The sequence below is a fragment of the Colobus angolensis genome, unplaced genomic scaffold (genome assembly GCF_000951035.1).
Source record: "Colobus angolensis palliatus isolate OR3802 unplaced genomic scaffold, Cang.pa_1.0 Scaffold181, whole genome shotgun sequence".
NCBI lineage: Eukaryota > Metazoa > Chordata > Mammalia > Primates > Cercopithecidae > Colobus > Colobus angolensis.
In genome coordinates this window covers 5,764,855-5,785,349 of record NW_012114944.1, presented here as the reverse complement: position 1 = coordinate 5,785,349, position 20,495 = coordinate 5,764,855, and the positions used below count along the sequence as shown (strand labels likewise).

General features: G+C 36.5%; 1 protein-coding gene across 4 annotated transcripts in view; it reads right to left on the bottom strand.

The window, feature by feature from the left end:
* The window catches only part of LOC105509964 (inversin-like), a 50,058-nt gene that overhangs the window by 8,058 nt on the left and 21,505 nt on the right, over nt 1-20,495 (bottom strand). For 2 of the 4 annotated variants that reach the window (XM_011939508.1, XM_011939505.1), the window contains exon 3: nt 14,563-14,729. In XM_011939508.1, coding sequence (XP_011794898.1) covers nt 14,563-14,729 — 167 coding nt within the window. Of the gene's footprint in view, nt 1-9,125; nt 9,212-10,181; nt 11,415-14,562; nt 14,730-20,495 lie in introns of those variants that run through there. The other 2 variants (XM_011939506.1, XM_011939507.1) reach the window with 2 other exon arrangements.

Here is a 20,495-nt window from a genome sequence, read left to right as displayed (position 1 = left end):
TTTTGGTGTTTTTTTGTTTGTTTGTTTATTTCTCTTTTTTTTTTTTTAGAGACAAAGACTCACTCTGTTGTCCAGGCTAGAGTGTAGTGGCACAATCATAGCTTACTACAGCCTCAAATGCCTGGGCTCGAGCTGATTCTCCAGACTTGACCTCCTGAGAAGCTGGGAGTACAGGTGCACGTGGCCTTGCCCAGCTAATTTTTTAAATTTTTTTTTTTTTTTTTTGTAGAGACAGGGTCTTGCTTTGTTGCCCAGACTGGTCTCAAACTCCTGGCTAATGTAAATAATCCTCCTGTTTTGGCCTCCCAAAGTGCTGGTATTACAGGCATAAGCCACGACACCTGGTATTTTTTTTTTTTTAATTTTCTTTGCAATTTATAGTCTTAATTTTATAGTCTTATTTTTAACCCATCTCTTATTCACTTAATAATACATCTTGAAGGTATTTCCATTTTAATAGACAGACACCATCGCCATTCTTTTCACAGTTTCCTAGTTTTCCATTGTATAAATGTACCACATTTTTAAAACCAGATTCCTATTGATGGGCATTTGGGTTGCTTCCAACCTTGTTTTTGTAAATATTGCTGCCACAAAAAACTTCTACATATATCACTTCTTACTTGTGCAGGCTAATCTTTAGGATAAATTACCAGAAATGGAATTGCCTGGTCAAAGGGTATATGCATTTGCAATTTAGATAACTATCCCAGGAGCAGAGTATGAAAAAACTTATTTATCCACGGCCTCACCAACAAAATGAGGCGATAGGTGGGAAAAAATATCTTAGCATAGTTTTAATTTGAATAACTTTTATATGTATGTTTGAACATATTTTCATATGCTTGAGGGTCATTTGAATTTCTTTTAATGTAAACTGACCGCTGATTTTTCTCTAGGTTGCTTATCAATTCCAAGGAGCAATTCGTATTTGCCCACTGTTGTAAGTGAAGATGTATTTCCCAGGCTGTCTTTGGCTTTATGTTTGTGGTTCAAGAAAGTCATTTTACAGAAGACTGAGTAAGTAGAGGTCCTGTAGAGGTCTACAGAAGACTAGGCATATAAAACTAAGCATATAGTTGTGTTTTGCCCAATGTCATACAATTCGTAGCAGAGTTAAGTCTATAATTGAGTTAATATGTGATTAGACAGAAGAGGTAAAGGGGAAAGAAGAGAATGATAACTAATTCAACACAATAATTTAACAAATCCATTCAACTAACATATATTTAGCACCTACTATGTGCCATGCAGTTTTTAAACTCAAGTGACTAAAAGAACACAGTATCATAAACTGATGAAGGACAATCAAATGAAGGAATTGAAAACAGGTACTCAAACAAGTACATGTACACCTACGTTCACGGAAGCACTATTCACAATAGTGGAAACAGCACTTAGATGGATGAATAAATAAACTGTGGTATATACACACAACAGAAAATATTATTCATCAATAAGTTAGCTATATACTGTCAACTAGAAGCTTATTCTAAGATACTACCTCTGTTATTTTCTCTTTCCCTTCTAAATCACTTAATTTCACCTAAGAAACTGTCTTTTAAACTCTAGACTCATTTAAAAAAGTTAATAAATATAGTGTCATTGGTTTTATAAAAGAAAATAGTATTCATCCATAAAAATGAATGAAGTACTGATACATTTGACAGCTTAGATGAACCTCAAAAACATTATCCTAAGTGAAAAAAAGCCAGACACAAAGGTCATATATGATTCCTTTTTACATAAAATATCTATAAATCCATAGAAACAGAATGCATGTTGGTGGTTGCCACGGGCTAGGAAGACAGGGCAATGGAGACAAACTGTTTAATGGATAAGAGGTTTTACTTTAGAGTGATGGAAATGCTTTGGAACTAGATAGAGGTAGTGGTTGCACAACATTACGAATGTACAAAATTTCCCCGAATTGCTCACTTTAAAATGGTTATTTTGGCTGGGTGTGGTGGCTCACGCCTGTAATCCTAGCATTTTGGTGGGCCAAGGCGGCTGATAGCTTGAGCTCAGGAGTTTGAGACCAGCCTGGGCAATAAGGCGAAACCCGTCTCTACAAAAAATATAAAAATCAGCTGGGCGTAGTGGCACGTGCCTGTAGTCCCAGCTACTTGGGGGGCTGAGGCAGGAGGATCACTTGAACCTGGGAGGTTGAGGCTGTAGTGAGCCCTGATCACGCCACTGCACTCCAGCCTGGGTGACAAAGTGAGACTCTATCTCCCCCCTCCCCCTAAAAAAGGGGTTAATTTTATACTATGTGTATTTCACCTCAATAAATTGTTTTTAAAAATCAGATGACAGGACTGATTACAGGTAAAAACGTAAGGTCTTGTTTCAGGTATGTTGAAATTGAGATTTTGGGAAGATATCCAGGCAGAGATTTCTAGAAGATAGCTGGAAATATAAGTCTGGAATGAGGGGAGAGGCTAGGGCTAGAGACAAATATGTGAGGGAAAATAGATGAAAGTTACAGAAGTAGATGAGACCTCTGACAGGTAGAATATATAGAAAGACTTTTATCTTGGTGCAGAAATGGGAGCTAAAGGAAAAGAGTTAATAAAGAAAACAATAAACTATCAAATGAGTAGGAGAAAAATAAGTTACTGCAGTATCAAAGTCCAGAGAAAATTCTGAAATGAAAAAGTGGTCAATATATCAATGAATCAGAGAAATACAGAAGTACAAGAACTAAGAAAGGAGTAAGCCTAGGTAAATTAGGTCACATTGTGCATCATGAAAACAACAACAAGTAAGTCATTTCTGTACCCTATAATATAAAACAAAGCAGCACAAAATATGTTTGTAAAAGAAATCTCTCCCTACATATTTCATCTGTTTTGATCAAATAATGTTTTGACGAGGAAAACCATCAATAAGCCTGGGCGTGGTGCACACGCCTGTAATCCCAGCACTTTGGGAGGCTGAGGTGGGTGGATTCCTTGAGGTCAGGAGTTCAAGACCAGCCTGACCAACATGGTGAAACCCTGTCTCTACTAAAAATACAAAAATTAGCCAGGCGTGGTGGCAGGCCCCTGTAATCCCTGCTACTCTGGAGGTTGAGGCAGGAGAATCGCTTGAACCCAGGAGGCGGAGGTTGCAGTGAGCCGAGATCATGCTGCTGCACTCCAGCCTGGGTGACAGAGCGAGACTCCGTCTGGAAAGAAAAAAAAAAAAAGCCAACCATTAATAAAAATAATTTAAAAACAGAAGTTGAAATCAATAAAATTACAAGGTTAAAGACTCTTTATCAAAAGTATCTAACTAGGATCTAGGCCTATATGCATCCCTTTTGATTTAAATAAAACAGATTTGTTTGAGCAAATGACAGAGCTGGAAAGGGTAGGAACTGGGTACAGAAACATTAATGGTTGAAGTATATGATGTTTCCTCAACTCAAATATGTTTTCAATTAAAGAATAAAATGATGTTGCTCTGAGGGTTAAATGTATAAGGAGATATATATATATGTTTTTCTTTTAGACGTAATGTTACTCTTGTCACCCAGGCTGCAGTGCAATGGCACGATCTCAGCTCACTGTAACCTCCATCCTCTGGGTTCAAGCGATTCTCCTGCATCAGCCTCCTGAGTAGCTGGGATTACAGGCACATGCCACCATACTGAGCTAATTTTTGTATTTTAGTAGAAATGGGGTTTCACCATGTTGGCCAGGCTGGTCTCGAACTTCTGACCTCAGGTGATCCACCTGCCTCAGTCTCCCAAAGTATTGGTCTGGGGAGGTGTGAGAGGAGCAGCAGTAGTCCCCTATATCCCTAAGGTGTCCTTTCCTATCCAGTCTCCCCTACTTTAGGACCAAAACATCTCCCTCTAACCAAAAAAAAACCTACAGCTCCTTGTTTTCCCATCTGTAAAATAAGAATAATTTCCAAGGGCCCTTCCAATTTTCATATTTTATAATTGATTGTCAAGAATATTCACCTACATTCTAAGTTCATGGCATATTCATTCATTGAACAAACATTCCTACTGTGTATATCTAAATTTTCCAACTGTCCTTTCGCTTTTTTTTTTTTTTTGAGATGGAATCTCCCTCTGCTGACCAGGCTGGAGTGCAGAGGCACGATCACGACTCACTGCAACTACTGCCTCCCGACTTCAAGCGATTCTCCTGCGTGTGCCACCATGCCTGGCCAATTTTTGTATTTTTAGTAGAGATGGGGTTTCACCATGTTGGCCAGGCTGGTCTTGAACTTCTGACCTCAGGTGATCTGCCCACCTCAGCCTCCCAAAGCACTGGGATTACACACTTGAGCTACTGCGCCCAGACCCAACTGTCCTTTCTGTTCCCATCTCCCCAGTGACTTTGATCCATCAATAATCCATTCTTTCTCCCAAATTTTTGGTGTCTCCTTTTCCTTAACATTTAAACATGTTCAAATATCTCACATCTATTAGATTACAAGAGACTTAAAAGACTTATCAACCAAATGCAATGTACAGACCTCGTTTAGGTCCTGATTTGAAAAAACCAACTGTAAAAAAAAGTTTAAGATATAATCAGGAAAATTTGAACACTGATTAGTAACAATATTACAGAATTATCACTAATTTTTTTTAGTACAATGATATTGTGGGGATATATGAATTATATATATACTGAATATAAACTGAAATATTTATGGATGAAATAATAGAATATATAATAAAACAGTTTGGTTGGAGCTACAGAAAGAAGTTTATGAATTAATATTTATAGAAAGTAGGTGATGATTATACTGGGAGAGATTCATTATTATTTATTAAAAATTTTCCCACCACAATTTCTTCTGATAATACTTTTCCTGATCAATAACCCCATTAATCAATCACTCATACTGTCTCCATATCCTCATTTCCTGTTTAATCAACAGTGATATACAGCCAGCGTGTATGTCCACTAAATACCATTGCTCTTCCTAAGATCACTTTCTAACTGAAAAATCCAATGGAAGCCTTTTAATTTTCATCATATTTATATGCATCCATTTATTGAGTCATTTACTGGAAAAGGAACTATTCAAATCTTAGCATCATAGTAAAAAAGATGAAACAAATGGATCCTCTTCTGCTTGAAACCTGTTCCTCTGGCTCCATAACACCACTCTGATCTAGTTCTCCTATCTTTTACTGTCTCCTTTGGAAGTTTATTTTCTGTAAATAAACCTTAAATATTGGTGCTTTCTATTTCTGATCCTCTTCCCATCTATAAACCACACCTGAGCACTTCACCTACTTCTATGGTTTCTATATGTATACTAATAACTCCAGCCAAGACCTCACTTTGGAGATGCAAATGAGTATATCACAATTCATGCTAGTCATTACCACCGAAACCTAAAATTCCATTTTCCACAACTGAACTCAATAATTTCCTCTCAAAATTGTACCTTAACTAGTATATCCTACCTCTATGAGTCATGTCATTAAGAGCTAGGAATACCAATCAAAAGGTTCAGTAGTAAAATAGGATAGATATCTAGAGGTTATGGAGCCAATAGTATTGAAAATGCAGCAAAGACAAATGTTATAAGCAGAATAGAGCAGTGATTCTCAAAATGTGTTGCCTACATCATCATCATCACCTGGGAACTTGTTAAGATAAGCAAATTCTCTGGCCCCACACCAGCCCTGCTGAATTAAAAACACTGGTGGTGGGGCCCAGACGTCTATGTTTTAACAAGTCCTCCAAGTGATTCTGCTGCATGTTTATCTGAGAACCCCTGGAAAAGAGCATAGACACAGGGCTTTCATATAGCTCCTGAGGCTAAGGATGGGGGAAATTCGACCTGAGTGCTTAACAGTCTAGGTCAGGAACCATTCTTAACTCCATCCTCCCTTACCTACCCTACAAATAAAGTCTACCAAGTTCTGAACATTTTATCATTTTTTAAATAACACTTTAAAAATTGAGAATATAACATATACAGTAAAGTGCATAAATCTTAAGCACACAGACTGATACCTTTTAATGTAACCAACACACACACACACACACACACAGAACATTTTCAGCACCCCTGAAAGCTTAGTCATATTATTCTCAGTCATTACCCATTTTTTAGGTAATTACAAATCTGATTTGAATCACCATAGATTAGTTTTTCTTGCTCCTGAGATTCATATGAACAGCAAATAAATTTTTTACAAGTGTCTGACTTGTTCCACTCAACGTAATGTCTATGAAATTCACTTATGTGGCTGAACATGTCAGCAGTTCATTCATGCAGTGTTCCATTGTAGGAATACATCACAATTTAGCTACTCATTCACCTGTTGGTACGTATTTGGGTTGTTTGCATTATTAAGAAAATTTGCTTCTATAAAGAAGACACACAGATGGCCAACAAACATGAAAAAATGCTCAACATCACTAATGATCAGGGAAATGCAAATCAAAACCACAATGCAATACCACCTTACTCCTGTAAGAATGGCCGTAATCAAAGAATAAAAAAACAGTAGATGTTGGTGTGGATGGGGTGATCAGGGAACACTTCTATACTGCTGATGGGAATGTAAACTAGTACAGCCGCTATGGAAAACAGTGTGGAGATTCCTTAAGGAACTAAAAGTAGAACTACAATTTGATCCGGCAATCCCATTACTGGGTATCTACCCAGAGGAAAAGAAGTCATTATACAAAAATGATACTTGTTCATACATGTTTATAGCAGCACAATTCACAATAGCAAAATTGTGGAACCAACCCAAATGCCCATCAATCAACCAGTGGATAAAGAAACTCTGGTGTATAGATATACACAGTGGAATACTACTCAGCCTTAAAAAGGAACGAATTAACAGCATTTGCAATGACCTGTATGAGATTAGAAACTATTATTCTAAGTAAAGTAACTCAGGAATGGAAAACCAAACATCATATGTTCTCACTGATATGTGGGAGCTAAGCTATGAGGATGCAAAGGCATAAGAATGACACAATGGACTTTGGCGACTTGGGGGGAAGAGTGGGAGGGGGGCAAGGGATAAAAGACAACAAATATGGTGCAGTATACCATAGGCTGCACCATGGTTCTCACAAATGGGTGCACCAGGTTCTCATAAATCTCCACTAGAGAACTTACTCATGTAACCAAATACCACTTTTACCCCCAATAACTTATGGAAAAATAGAATTTAAAGAAAGGAATGTCTGCTTTTCTAAATAAAACTATCATGTAATTCTCATACATGTCTTCTGGTAGAAGGAGCCACTTATTTTTCTTAGGTATTACAACCGGGCTGGGAGCATGAATTGAGATGAGGGGTGTGTGTGTGTGTGTGTGTGTGTATGTGTGTATGTGTGTGTTCAGCTTTGGCAGATATAGTCAGATAATTTGTGAGAGTGAATGTACCAATTTACATTCTCAACAAAAATGTTGGAGAGCTCCAGTTGTTCCATATCCTCACCATCAATCAATACTGATTGCCAGACTTTTTTACTTTACACATTCCACTGGTCATGTAGTGGTATCTCATTGGAGTTTTAATGTGCTTCTGATTAGTAATGATGTTGTATACCTTCTCATGTGTCTTTTAGGCATCTGGATATAATCTTTTATGAACCAGGGCTACATGTTTCAACATGAATAAGTTTCAAATACATAATATTAAGTTGAAAAAGCAAGCTGGTAAATGGCACACAGTATAATACCATTAAAGATGCAAAACAATACAGTTTATGCATAATAGTGTATGTGCACATGTACACATACACACACACACATACACACAGACATAAAGGTAGAAACATATGCATGGGAATTGAAACCACCAAAATCAAGGTAGACTGAGGAGACAGGGAAAGAAGGGTATTGGAAGATAAACGGAAGCGTTCAAGTGAATCTATAGTTTCATTTAGAAATTCTGAAGCAAAAATAAGAAATGCTCAGTTTGATCTCTTCTAGGTATTAGGTACCTAATGTTTTTTCTGTTCTCCATTGTTTTTTGTTTGTTTGTTTTTGTTTTTTTGAGATGGAGTCTCACTCTGTTGCCCAGGCTGGAGAGCAGTGGTGCAATATCATCAGCTCACTGCAACTTCCACCTCCCAGGTTCAAGCGATTCTTCTGCCTCAGCCTCCTGAGTAGCTGGGATTACAGGCGCGCCATCACGCCCAGCTAATTTTTGTATTTTTAGTAGAGACGGGGTTTCACCATGTTGGCCAGGCTGGTCTCAAATTTCTGACCTCAGGTGATCCCCCAGCCTCATCCTCCCAAAGTGCTGAGATTACAGGCGTGAGCCACTGCACCAGGCCCTGTTCTCCTTTCTTATCTCTATGCTTAAGATAACTAAAAAAAAAAAGAAAAAAAAAAATTCCAGGCATATGCAAAGGCAAAGAGAATGTGAGTACAGTTATTTATAAAGAGAAGAGATGTAAAAGGAGTAGAGCTCAGTTTCCTCATCCAAGGACAAACTGGACAAGAAGATCCCAAAGAGCCTTTCTATCTCTGACATCTACTGATCTCTAAATAGTAATTTGATGTTTGCATCTACATTGTAGTGTGACTAATAGCAATAATATTGATAGTGTAGTCCTTGAGAATAAATTTTTCCAACAAACAGAATGCTTTATAGCTAAGGACTCATCATCTCTACATAGAATGATAGCATGTATTATTCTATTTTATAGATGAAGAAATTGAGGCCTACAAGAGTGTTATTTATTGAGAAATTAAGCTCACAGAAAATCTTTAAAAATCCTGATTGCAAAATTGTAAGGGCAGGGAGTGGATACTGAAAAGGAATAAATATAATTATTCATTTAAATTTCAACAGTTTTGAAGGCCATGCCCTTCATATTAAATCTATTTGATATTCACGTTTACTCATTCATTCATTCATGTATTCCTTAAACAAATTACTGTCTTTATTAAGTGGCAGAAGTTATGCTAGGACTGTAACTATGAAATCAAATAAGACATGGTCACTGCCTTCAAATAGTTTCACTGGGGGTGAGATCTAGATAAGCAAAATCTCCAGTAAACTGTGGTGATGAGTTATGGTAGAGCTATATATGTACTGAGGGGGAATATAGAGTTGAAGGGGACTGGGGTGTGGATTGTTTGTTGTGTTTGTGTGTGCATGTGCAAAATAAGAAAACCTAATAGTGTTACCTGGTATAAGTGTTCCTGAAAAGTTTCAGAGGCATTCTTTTTCCTTTTTGTAAATCATTAATATGGAAATAGCATATCTTGAAAACTGAAAATTAACATTCAATTTTCATAGATGAACTGAGAATTGTTTATGAATTTTAAAAAAGGACAATGCAGCCACAACCAGAAGGTTCTTTACTTTTTGTGTTTACTGTGATAAAAATTTTCAAAGTGGGTAGGGTTAATCTTCTTGAAGTCAAATGAATAACCTATTGGAAGATTAAACATGCATAACTATTAACATATAATAATATTTCTAAAGTTTTGTTTATCCTTATTAACAAATGTATCTGTAGAAGTCAGAGAAATAGCACCTCCCTGGAGCAAAACATTTCTAACAATTAGATATCTTTTGTGAGAAGCCCAGAAAAGCTATGACCAATTGCTTTCTTGGATTAAACTGATGGTTCTAAATGAAAAACAAATTAGGTGCAGATGTTCAGTATATTGAGATTAATTTTATTCTCATGGGTAAACCATTTCTTCAGTTTCTTGGACTAACAGTAATTTGTTTCCAGAGAAGTGAACATATGCCAAAATAACTAAGCCAAGCAGCACAGTTCAATAAGTTTTTCCACACACACATATATATAAAGTAGATAAATGTTTCCAATAAACAAAAGGTCTCGCATTTGTATTAGTAATGACTTTCTATAAAAGTAAAATAAAATCCATTCAACCAAGACATGTCAGAACCTACTAGATTCAGACAGATTCAAAAACAAACAAAAAGAGCTACTTGCCTGGGGCTCCAGCCTAGCAGAAAAGAGACAAATAAGCAATAATTACAATATAAGGTAATGGGGCTCTAATAGAGATGGGAGCAAAACACTTTGGGAATATGAGCTTTTCCCACTAATGAACCCAAGAAAAGATAACATAATATAGTTCACTATCACACACACACAAATACTAAAAACATAATAAATAACGTATGAGAATGTTGGGTCTTCTCACGTCAGTAATAACAATGACTATATATTATGGGTATAGGTATTTTATAAAACACTTATGTATTACAAGGTAGATCAATCAGCTTTAATTATCATTTAATATCTTCATACATGATCTTTGTAAGCAACTTAAGAGCAGGAATCATGTTGTCCACCTTTGTGTTCCAAGGCCCAACACGATGCCTGTTACATAATAGTTTTAACACATGTTGAATGAATGAATGTATACACATATACATGAGTGTTCATAATGACAAAAATAGCACACTTCTGCATTCATGGATACCAGAATTGAGTGGGACAGACAATACTTGGAAAGGATATTTGATATCCAATATATCAGAAGGTTCACCAAGCAAAGGGAAATGAAGTTTAACAGGGATGGGTACTGAGAGCACCTATCTATAAGTTAACATATGTGATTCATTTTTTTCATATTCTCTCTACTTGTATAATCATGACTACATAGTAGATACTAAACAAATGCTTGTTGAATGAACACTTCTATCTCCATAATATCTCTCTTAAACCCAACTCCTCTCTATTGGCCTGAACTATAATAGCAATCTATGGATCTCCACTCTTTCTCTTCCAAAGTAGCTTTAGTTGCCATATTAGTCCCCCTAAAATACACTGATCATGTAACTTTTATTTTCAAATTTCCCAAAAGGCTCCCTAGTATTCAGGATCCCTCATAAAAAAAAAAAAAAAAAAGAAATGCATAGGGAGTTCATAGTACAAAAGCCTGGAACTGACACAGAGCAGATACTAAATGGCCAAAAATTAATGAACTAGGTTGTGTTGGGAAAATTAGTTATCCATATGCTTTAAAGAGAGAATGGATCCCTACACAAAAATCAATGTTATGTATTAAGAGATTTAAACATAAAAGAAAATATAGGATAATTTAAAACAATCTCTACTCAGCTCTCTAGTCTCCCAGCTGTTGTTTAATACTAGGTTTCTTAGAGCACCACCCTATACAAGCACAGTTTAGCAATCTGCTAAAAACTTGTGAGGAATTTGTATCCAGATTCTTGCATTCCTTCTCTGCAATTCCCTCCTCTCCAGGATTTTGACCTTCAAGTTATAGCCACTATTATCTCCAAACTCTGCCTCAGTTTCTTCAGCCCGGTAAGACTGCTGCATCCTGTTAGGGTTGTATTCTTTTGCATTCCAATTTGGAAAATGCCATAAAGAAAAGGCCAGGATGAATGTGGTGCTCACTTCATGTGTTTCTCATCTTTGAATGATTATAATATCTTGGATCCTGCCTGTGCTGATTGTTCTCAATGCCTTCAAACAGTGTATACAGTATTTTATTCAGTTTTTACAAATTTTTTTTGATAGGCAAGTTAGTTTAAAATAAGCCATTATGGCCAGAATTGATGCCTAGTTATGAAACTGTCTTGTTGGTTTCTCATTTTTCTGATTCCTTGTTTTTTAAATTTTTTTGTTATGTATTTACATTTTTTTTGGAGGCAGGGTCTTACTCCAGTCCCCCAGGCTGAAGTGCAGTGGTGTGATCTCTCCTCACTGCAGACTTCCTGGGCTCAAGCAATCCTCCCACCTCAGCCTCCTAAGTAGCTAGGAGTACACGTGCTCACTACCATGCCCAACTAATTTGTGTGTGTGTGTGTGTGTGTGTGTGTGTGTGTGTGTGTGTGTGTGTGTATTTAGTAGAGGGCTTTGTCATGTTGTCCAGGCTGGTCTCAAACTCCTGCCTTCAAGTGATCCACCCATCTTGACCTCCCAGAGTCCTAGGATTACAGTTGTGAGCCACCACGCCCTGCCAGATTCCTTCTTTTAATTATAATGTTAAATAAAATACATATTTTTTGAGACAGGGTCTCACTTTGTTGTCCTGGCTGGTCTGAAACTCCAGGGCTCAAGCAGTCCTTCCACTTCAGCCTCCCAAGGAGCTAGGACTACAGGTGTGTGCCACTACACCCAGCTAACTTTTTTTGTTTTAAATAAATAGAGTCCCTCTATGTTGCCCTGGCTGGTCTCAAACTCCTGGCCTCAAGAGAGCCTCTTGCCTGGCCTTTCTAAAGTGCTGAAATTACAGGTGTGAGCCACTGTGATTGGCTGATTTCTTCTTTCATATCTTTAAGCATTCCATCAGTGGTTATTTTATATTGTGTCTCTAATGATGCCAATCACTGATGTTTTTCATAGACTAAATCTGTTTGTTGTTTCTGCTGACTCTCATTCAAAGTAGATTGCTCCCTTATGTGTTTGGTGATCTTTCATTGTCAGTTCATGTTTGGTTTATTTAATATGGGAAAATCCTGGAAGTTTAAGGTGAAGATGTTTTCTCTAAAGAGAATTTGTGCTTGTGTCTGTTTGGAGGCAAGGAGTATTACAGCCTTGGGATATATTATCTCCAATTATTCTTTGAAAATTATTTGTAGATCATTTACTATCTTATTCCTTAATCAAAGATAGTATATACTATCTTTGATTTCTGAATGCTGGTGCTTTGTATAAAGCACAAATGAACGAACACAATGCCCAGATTTAATTGGACACAGGAGAATACTAAAGAATTATTACTATCCTTTGCTGGGAATTCAGATCCATTACTGCTTTTGGCAAGCATGTAAAAACAAACAGCAACACAGAGAAAGGAAGGAAACGCATAATTATCAGATACTTGAAAGAACATGAAATCTGTTATGAAATCAACTATGTAAATACTGCCATATAAATCATAGTTCTATTAATTCTTTGATACTATGAAAAACTTATAATTTAAAAAATCAAAGTAGAAACAAAAAAATAAAAGAAAACAATGCATGGTATCTGATGAAAAGATTACAGCTAACAAGTCTGGTTTTACATTGCTCTTCAACCATCTTGGTCATATAATACTTCTACAGGATGTTATACTGTTGGATCATCAACTGAAATCCTCACTTGTTCCACGTAATCTGCTTGCCGTTAAGCTAGGTTCCTTCACTTCACATTTTTGAAGCTGAGTTTTACACCTAAATCAATCATAGTGAAAAATCTGAAGGGTATCAAAGTCTTAATTTTGTGGCTATTCCCAATCTGAACTGTTTGCTCTTTTATGATAACAAGTTAAATGGAGTTAACCTTTCTCGAGTGAACAATTTCATCAGCTGACAAGCCTAAATGAAAGGTTATAAATATCAGAGCAGTAGTTAAAACTGAGATTGAAAATGAGGGAGATTTATTTAAAAATTACTATAATAAAAACCAAATTCAAGAGAAGTAACTTTGGAAATAACCTGCAGACCTAACTGAGAAGTGCATATAACTAGCATATTCAGTAGTATAACTCAATGTCACCCTCTTTTTATGCATTCAACTAATGAAAGGTATTTTTCTAACCCCTTAATTAATTAGCTATATCTGATTCACATTTTTAAATAGAAAATAACTCTAATGGTTCCCGCTGGATCTAACTCATTTTAATTGCTTTTTATTCAAACAATTCAGAAATCTAAAATAACAAAAAGAAAAATACCAGGACTGGAAATCTATTTTATGGAAAAAAATTTTATGGAGGAAAAATAGTTTTTAGGTGAATAAGTCTTTAAATAAATGTAGAAGCTTCCTATTTTATCTGTTTGATGGCTTTAATCTTAAAAATCTGAGCTCTTAATAATACATTTAAAAATGTGAAATCATTGATATTGGCAACATAGTTTTAGATTTTTAAAAGTTGAAAATACATTCAGAAAATAAATTTATTTTATGCCTCTTAATGCCACATATTTCAAGAGACATTTCAACCTTTTAAATTAAATTAAATTAAATTAAATTGATTAATTAGAGACAGGGTCTTGCCCTGTCATTGAGGATGGAGTACAGTGATGTGAACTCAGTTCACTGCAGCCTCAACCTTCCAGGTTCAAGTGATCCTCCCACCTGAGCTCCACAAGTAGCTGGGACTGCAGGTGTGTGCCACCATGCCCAGCTGATTTTTAAATTTTTTGTAGAGATGTGGTCTCGCTATGTTGCCCAGGCTAGGATTTCGACTTTTTATAGTAAAAGTAATACTCATTAAGGAAAAAATTTTAAACCGTGAAAAGGAAAAAAATTCCACATGTGTTCCCCAAATTTAAACCCAACCACTATTAATATCTTTGAGTATTTCTTTTTGGTCTCTATTTTTTCCCTATACACAGATTGGTAACATAGTTTGATCACATTATCTATATAAATTTGATCACTTTTTTTCCAATAAACTTTAGATCATAGAATAAATTCTACTGTTCAAGGAACCTGGAATGCAGCTGCTGATAGTTATCTGTGCTTTTACTCTCTGTAGCTTAAAGACAGCTTTTAGAGAAAATATATAAAATCTATGAGTCATGCACTTGAGACTTTATTATCTGTCCATTGCATAGTTCCACTAATCAACTAGCAGACATCACACAAAACATTTACTCTTCAAAGAAATTTTACTTCTTACCTTCTGGGCTGCAAGATGGAGGGCTGTTCTCTGGCTATGGTCAGTTTTATTCACATCTGCTCCTGCCTTCAGGAGAGCATCTGCACAATCCAATCTGTCAGCCAACACGCAATACATAAGTGGTGTTCTCCCAAATTGATCTTCTTTGTCTTTAAGAGCAGAGTTTCCTATGAGGACAAGAAACAGATAGTGATATTTGATAACTGTTATTACTAATATAAGTAGGAACTATATTTGCTGTTTATTATCAAGCATTGTGCTAAATGCATTAAATATATCATCTTATTTTTACTTATCCTATGAAGTAGATATTACCATTGTCATATTATATGAAACTGAGGCTCAAAGAAGTTAAGTAACCAGTCTATGTTCACACTGAAAGCAGGTGGGGCTAGAATCTAAACTGATGACTCAATCATATTATGCTGAACGAACATTTTGAGATACAAAGCTACTTATGTTCCTCCCTCACTCACTCTTGTCTTTTGAAACAAATATTTAATTAATGCCAACTGTACACTGGGCATTTATGGTATGTTTTATGAGTGATACAAAAACAAATCATAGGCCAGGCACGGTGGCTCACACCTGTAATCCCAGCACTCTGGGAGGCCGAGGTGGGCAGATCACCTGAGGTCAGGAGTTCAAGACCAGCGTGATCAACATGGTGAAACCCTGTCTCTACTAAAAATACAAAAGTTAGCCAGGCGTGGTGGCAGATGCCTGTAATCCCAGCTACTCAGGAGGCTGAGGCAGGAGAATTGCTTAAACCCAGAAGGTGGAGGTTGTAGTGAACCAAGATCGTGCCGTTGCACTCCAGCCTGGACAACGAGAGCAAAACTCCATCTCAAAAAAAAAAAAACCAAAAAAACAGTCACGGTTGATTTCCCTTTCTAGACAAGATGACAAGATAGAGCAAGTACATAGTATCCTCATCCTCCTGCTAATTACAACTAAAATCCCCAGGGCAAAAGGCAAAATAAATGACAGGCGGAGAAGGGAAGGCAGCCTTGACTAGGAACTTTGAAATTTGAGTGACAACCTGTGGTAAGTTCCCTGAAGCATTTTTTGTTTGCTTGTTTGCTTTTGCCTCCAATCTATAGTAAACTATAGGCTAGAGTAGCCTATAATCCAGAAGCACCAAGGCACACAGATGCCAAATGTCTCAAGAGAAGTCTACTCTCTCTAGTAAAAAGACTGGCAGGCAGGTCACTCTGCCGAGTGAACCATTTGACTATGCTCTACTCAAAACACATACAATAAAAGAAACTGTACCTCTTTTCCCCACTGGACACTATAGAGACTGTTGGGAGGAGCCCTGTCAAACTACCATGCCCTGAATTAAGCAAAGGATATCAATGAGGTAGTATTTTACCCCTTTCCAACTAGAGAGTAGGAGAGTAGGAGTATGGAGAGGACAACAAAGTTGGAGGAAGTAACTCTTTAAATTGGTACAAAAAGTCAGGACACTTTGGTATAAAAAGTCAGGACACTTTTGAGCAGCTCATGTGTGAAACTGGTAAGAATCAAGACAGCAAAAGCTCTGAGAATTGAACTATAGTTAGATTACTGCCTTGGTTCTAAATGGGCCTGAGCAGCCCAGAGGTGGGGCGAACCAGAAGAGCCCTGAAAGATCTCTGAAAACGAACTTGAAAATGAAACCACAAAATTGAAAGAGAATGCTCATTCTAAACCTTGACAGATTGTCCGTTTATTAAAATAAGATATTTAAATAGGATCTAGAGTCTCATAATACAGAAAATGTCAAAGATATAATACCAAATTATGAAACAACTCAAAAGTTTGGAAAATATTAATGTAAACAAGAAAAGACAATCAATAGGCACTGACACTGTGATGACACAGATATATTAGAATTATGTGACAAGAATTTTAAAACAACTCTCATAAAAATGCTCCAATAATCAACTTTGAACACTCATGAAACAAACAGAATATCAGGAATGAAAAAAGAGCAGCAGAATGTAAATATCTGAGAAAAATAATAGACTGTTTTTATCCTCTTTAGCTTTGTTTTTTTTTTTTTTTAATGAGGGTCTCACTGTGTTGCCCAGGCTGGTCTTGAACTCCTGGACTCAGTTCAAGCAATCCTCCCTGCCTCAGTCTCCTGAGTAGCTGGGGCTACAATGCATGCCCGGCTTACCCTCTTTAATTTTTAGAATTATGTTTCGATGATTGAAAGCAAAAATAACCTTGCTGTATGATGTGGTTCTCAGTTTATGTAGAGGTGATTTTTAAAATAACAATATCAAAAAGAAGGGTAAAGGGACCTAATTAGTGATAAGGCTTCTATATTGCACTCGAAGTGGAAAATACAGACTGTGATAAAATAACTATACATATTCTAATACCAGATCATACACACACACACACACACACACACACATGCACACACACACTCAGAAACAAGTAAACAAAAAACCTCCAACAAAGACAAACTATACAAAGAGATTTATTTAAAAACACAATACAGACCCAGCAGGGTGGCTCACGCCTATAATCCCAACATTTTGAGACACCGAGGTGGGTGGTTCACTTGAGGCCTGGAGTTGGAGACCAGCCTGGCCAACATGCCAAAAACCCATCTCTACTAAAAACACAAAAATTAGCTGGGTGTGGTGGTGGCACATGCCTGTAATACCAGCTACTTGGGAGGCTGAGGCATGAGAATTACTTGAACCCAGGAGGTGGAGGTTGCAGTGAGCTGAGATTGCACCACTACATCCCAGCCTGGATAACAGAACAAAAATCACAATATAAGATACCACTTCACATACACTAGGATGGTTATAATAAAAAAGATACATAATAACAAGTATTAATGAGAATATGGAGAAATCAAAACCCTCATATACTACTGGTGGGAATCTAAAATGGTGTAGTCACTTTGGAAAATATTCTGGAAGTTCCTCAAAACATTAAGTAACCATTTGACCCAGCAATTCCACTCTCAAGTACATATCCAAGAGAAATGAAGACATACGTCCACACAAAAACTGGTACACAAATATCCATTGCAGCATTATTCATGACAGCCAAAAATAAGCTGTTCATCAACTGACGAATGGCTAAACAAAATGTTGTATATCTCTACAGTGGAATATTATTCAGCAAAAGGAATGAAGGTCTAATATATGCTCAACATAGATGAACCTTGAAAACATGCTAAGTGAAAGAAGCCAGTCAAAAAATACCACATATTATATATTTATGTGAAATATCTGGCACTGGCTTATCTACAGAGATAGAAAGTAGACGAGTAGTTGCCTAGGACTGGGGGTTGGGCACAAATTTGAAGAGTAACAGCCAAAAGGTGAAGGGTTTCTTTGTGGGGTAACGAAAGTGTTCTAATATCATTTGTGGTGATGTTTGCCCAACACTGAATATACAAAATCACTCAGCTGTACACTTTAAATTTTGAATTGTAGGGTATGTGAATTATATCTTAATAAAGCATGACAAAAAACTCTACCATATATAAATTAAAATGGAATACGAAAAATATTCAAGAAATGGAAAGGACAGGAATGAAAAACAGAAGGAACATGCAGTGTTCAACACAATAAATTAGAAATCTTAAATCTTAACATTCATAATTACATTAAATGTAAATGGTATAAACACACCAATAAAAAGGCTGAGATAAAAAAGAAGACTCAATTATATGCTATTTATAAAAAACTCACTTAAAATACAATAACATAGGAGGTTAAAAGTAAAAGAATGAGCAAAACTATAATAAACAAGTACTAATGAAATGAAAGCTGGAGTTAAGTATATTAATAGCTAACAAGGTAAACTTTAGAGAAAAGACAATTACCAGAAACAAATAGAGATGTTATATAACAATAAAAGGGTCAATTCACCAAGAATACATAAAATTCCTAAATGTATATGTACTAAATCACGGAGCTTCAAAACACAGGCAGCAAAAACTGATAGAATGGAAACACTTGAAAACACAATTATAATTGGTAACTTCAACACTCTTCGCTCAATAATTGCTAGAATCACTAAAATGAAAATCAGTAAGGACACAGAGGAACTGAACACTGAAATAAAGCAACAGGATCTAATTGTTATTTATTTAACACTTCATTTAATAACAGCCAGGAATACAGTCTTTCAAAACACCCATGGGACCTTCACCAAAATATACAATATACTGGGTCATAAATGAATACCAACAGATTTAAAGAACTGAAGTCATACAAAGTGTATTATCTGATGACAATGTAATTAAACTAGAAATCAATAACAGAATGATAACAGGAAATAGAAAATATTTAAGATAATCCATGGGTTAAAGAGAAAATCTCAAGGGAAATTAAAAAGCATGATTAAATGAATAAAAACATATTGTTGTAAGGTTCTTGAACCACACATGAGGGAAGCTTAGAAGGAAATATATAGTAATGAATGCTTTCAATTAGAATAGAAGAATAGTTTCAAATCAATTATCCATGCTTCTACCTTAGAACACTAAAACAGAAGAGCAAATTTAACCCAAAACAAGCAGAAGGAAGTACATAAGAAAAATAAGAACAGAGAGCAATTACATTAAAATCAGAAAAAAACAGAGAAAATCAATGAAGCTAAAAGTTGGTTCTTGGAAAATTAAATTAATAAATCTCTAATCAGATTGATCATTAAAAACAGAGCAGACACAAATTCCCAATATCAAGAATGATATCACTACAAAGCCCGCAGATATTAAAAGGCAAATAAGAGAATGTCATAAGCTATAAACTCACAATTTAAGTGAAATGGACAAATTCCTTGGAAGATATACTCCTTCAAAGTCCGTTTAAGATGTAGATACTCTCAACAGTACTTGTGATAGGATAATTCTAAGATGGCATCCAAGACTTCCAGCCCCTGGTATACATGCCCTGTATGGCCCCCTCCTCTTGAGTGTAGGCAGAACTATGATGTCACTCCCATGATTAGGTTTTGTTATGTGGCAAATGTGAAGGGATTTTGCGGATGTAATTGTCTCTTAATCATTTAACTTCAAGTTAATCAAGAGAGATTAGTTTGGGTTGCTTTGACCTAATCAGGTGAGCCTTTCAAAAGAGTGTCTAGAGGTCAGAGGTAGAAATTGGAGAGATTTGAAGCAGCAGAGACACTTTCCTGCTGGCCTTGGAGAAGCAAAGTGCCATGAATTTTAAAAAACTGTAGTCAACTCGTGCACCTCTATTTGTTGGAGTTTAGGTTTTCAGGCTCTTTCTGGGCTACACAGTTCTTTCCAGGGTACCCTGTAGCAATTTGAGAGTTCAGCAACACATTCTGCTGGGACAAAAGATCCAGGAGGAGCTTAGACCTATGACTAGACCATTGATTGACTCATCACAAATGTGCACCTTGATCCCAGAGTCTTCACACATGCTCACCAACGAAAGATTCCCAGGATAATTCAGAGGCCTCTCATAACTTCTGCTCCAAAACATTAATAAAGAACCTTGATAACTTGATTCTCCACCCAGGTACCAAATTCCCTTCCCCTCCACTGGAAGGTTCACCCCAACAACAACAGGAAAGAAAAACATTCCCTTCCCCTCCACTGGAAGGTTCACCCCAACAACAACAGGAAAGAAAAACATTCCCTTCCCCTCCACTGGAAGGTTCACTCCAACAACAGGAAAGAAAAGCCAAGACCTTCCAGGACATCAGAGATGGTTTGCCTTACAGGAGGAGAGGAATAAGGACATTGTGATCTGTGTGGAAAGAAAGGATGGTAAAACTGGGATACCTGTTACTCAACAGATTTTTCTCAGCTTAAATGAGAGCTAACAAATATTGGGGCCTAAGAGGGTTCAGAATGAATCAAGAATTGAACCATTCAAACGTGGCTGCAGTTTCCACATGTATCATAGATGGGAGCCTTCTGAGAATGCTAGAATAGGAAATTA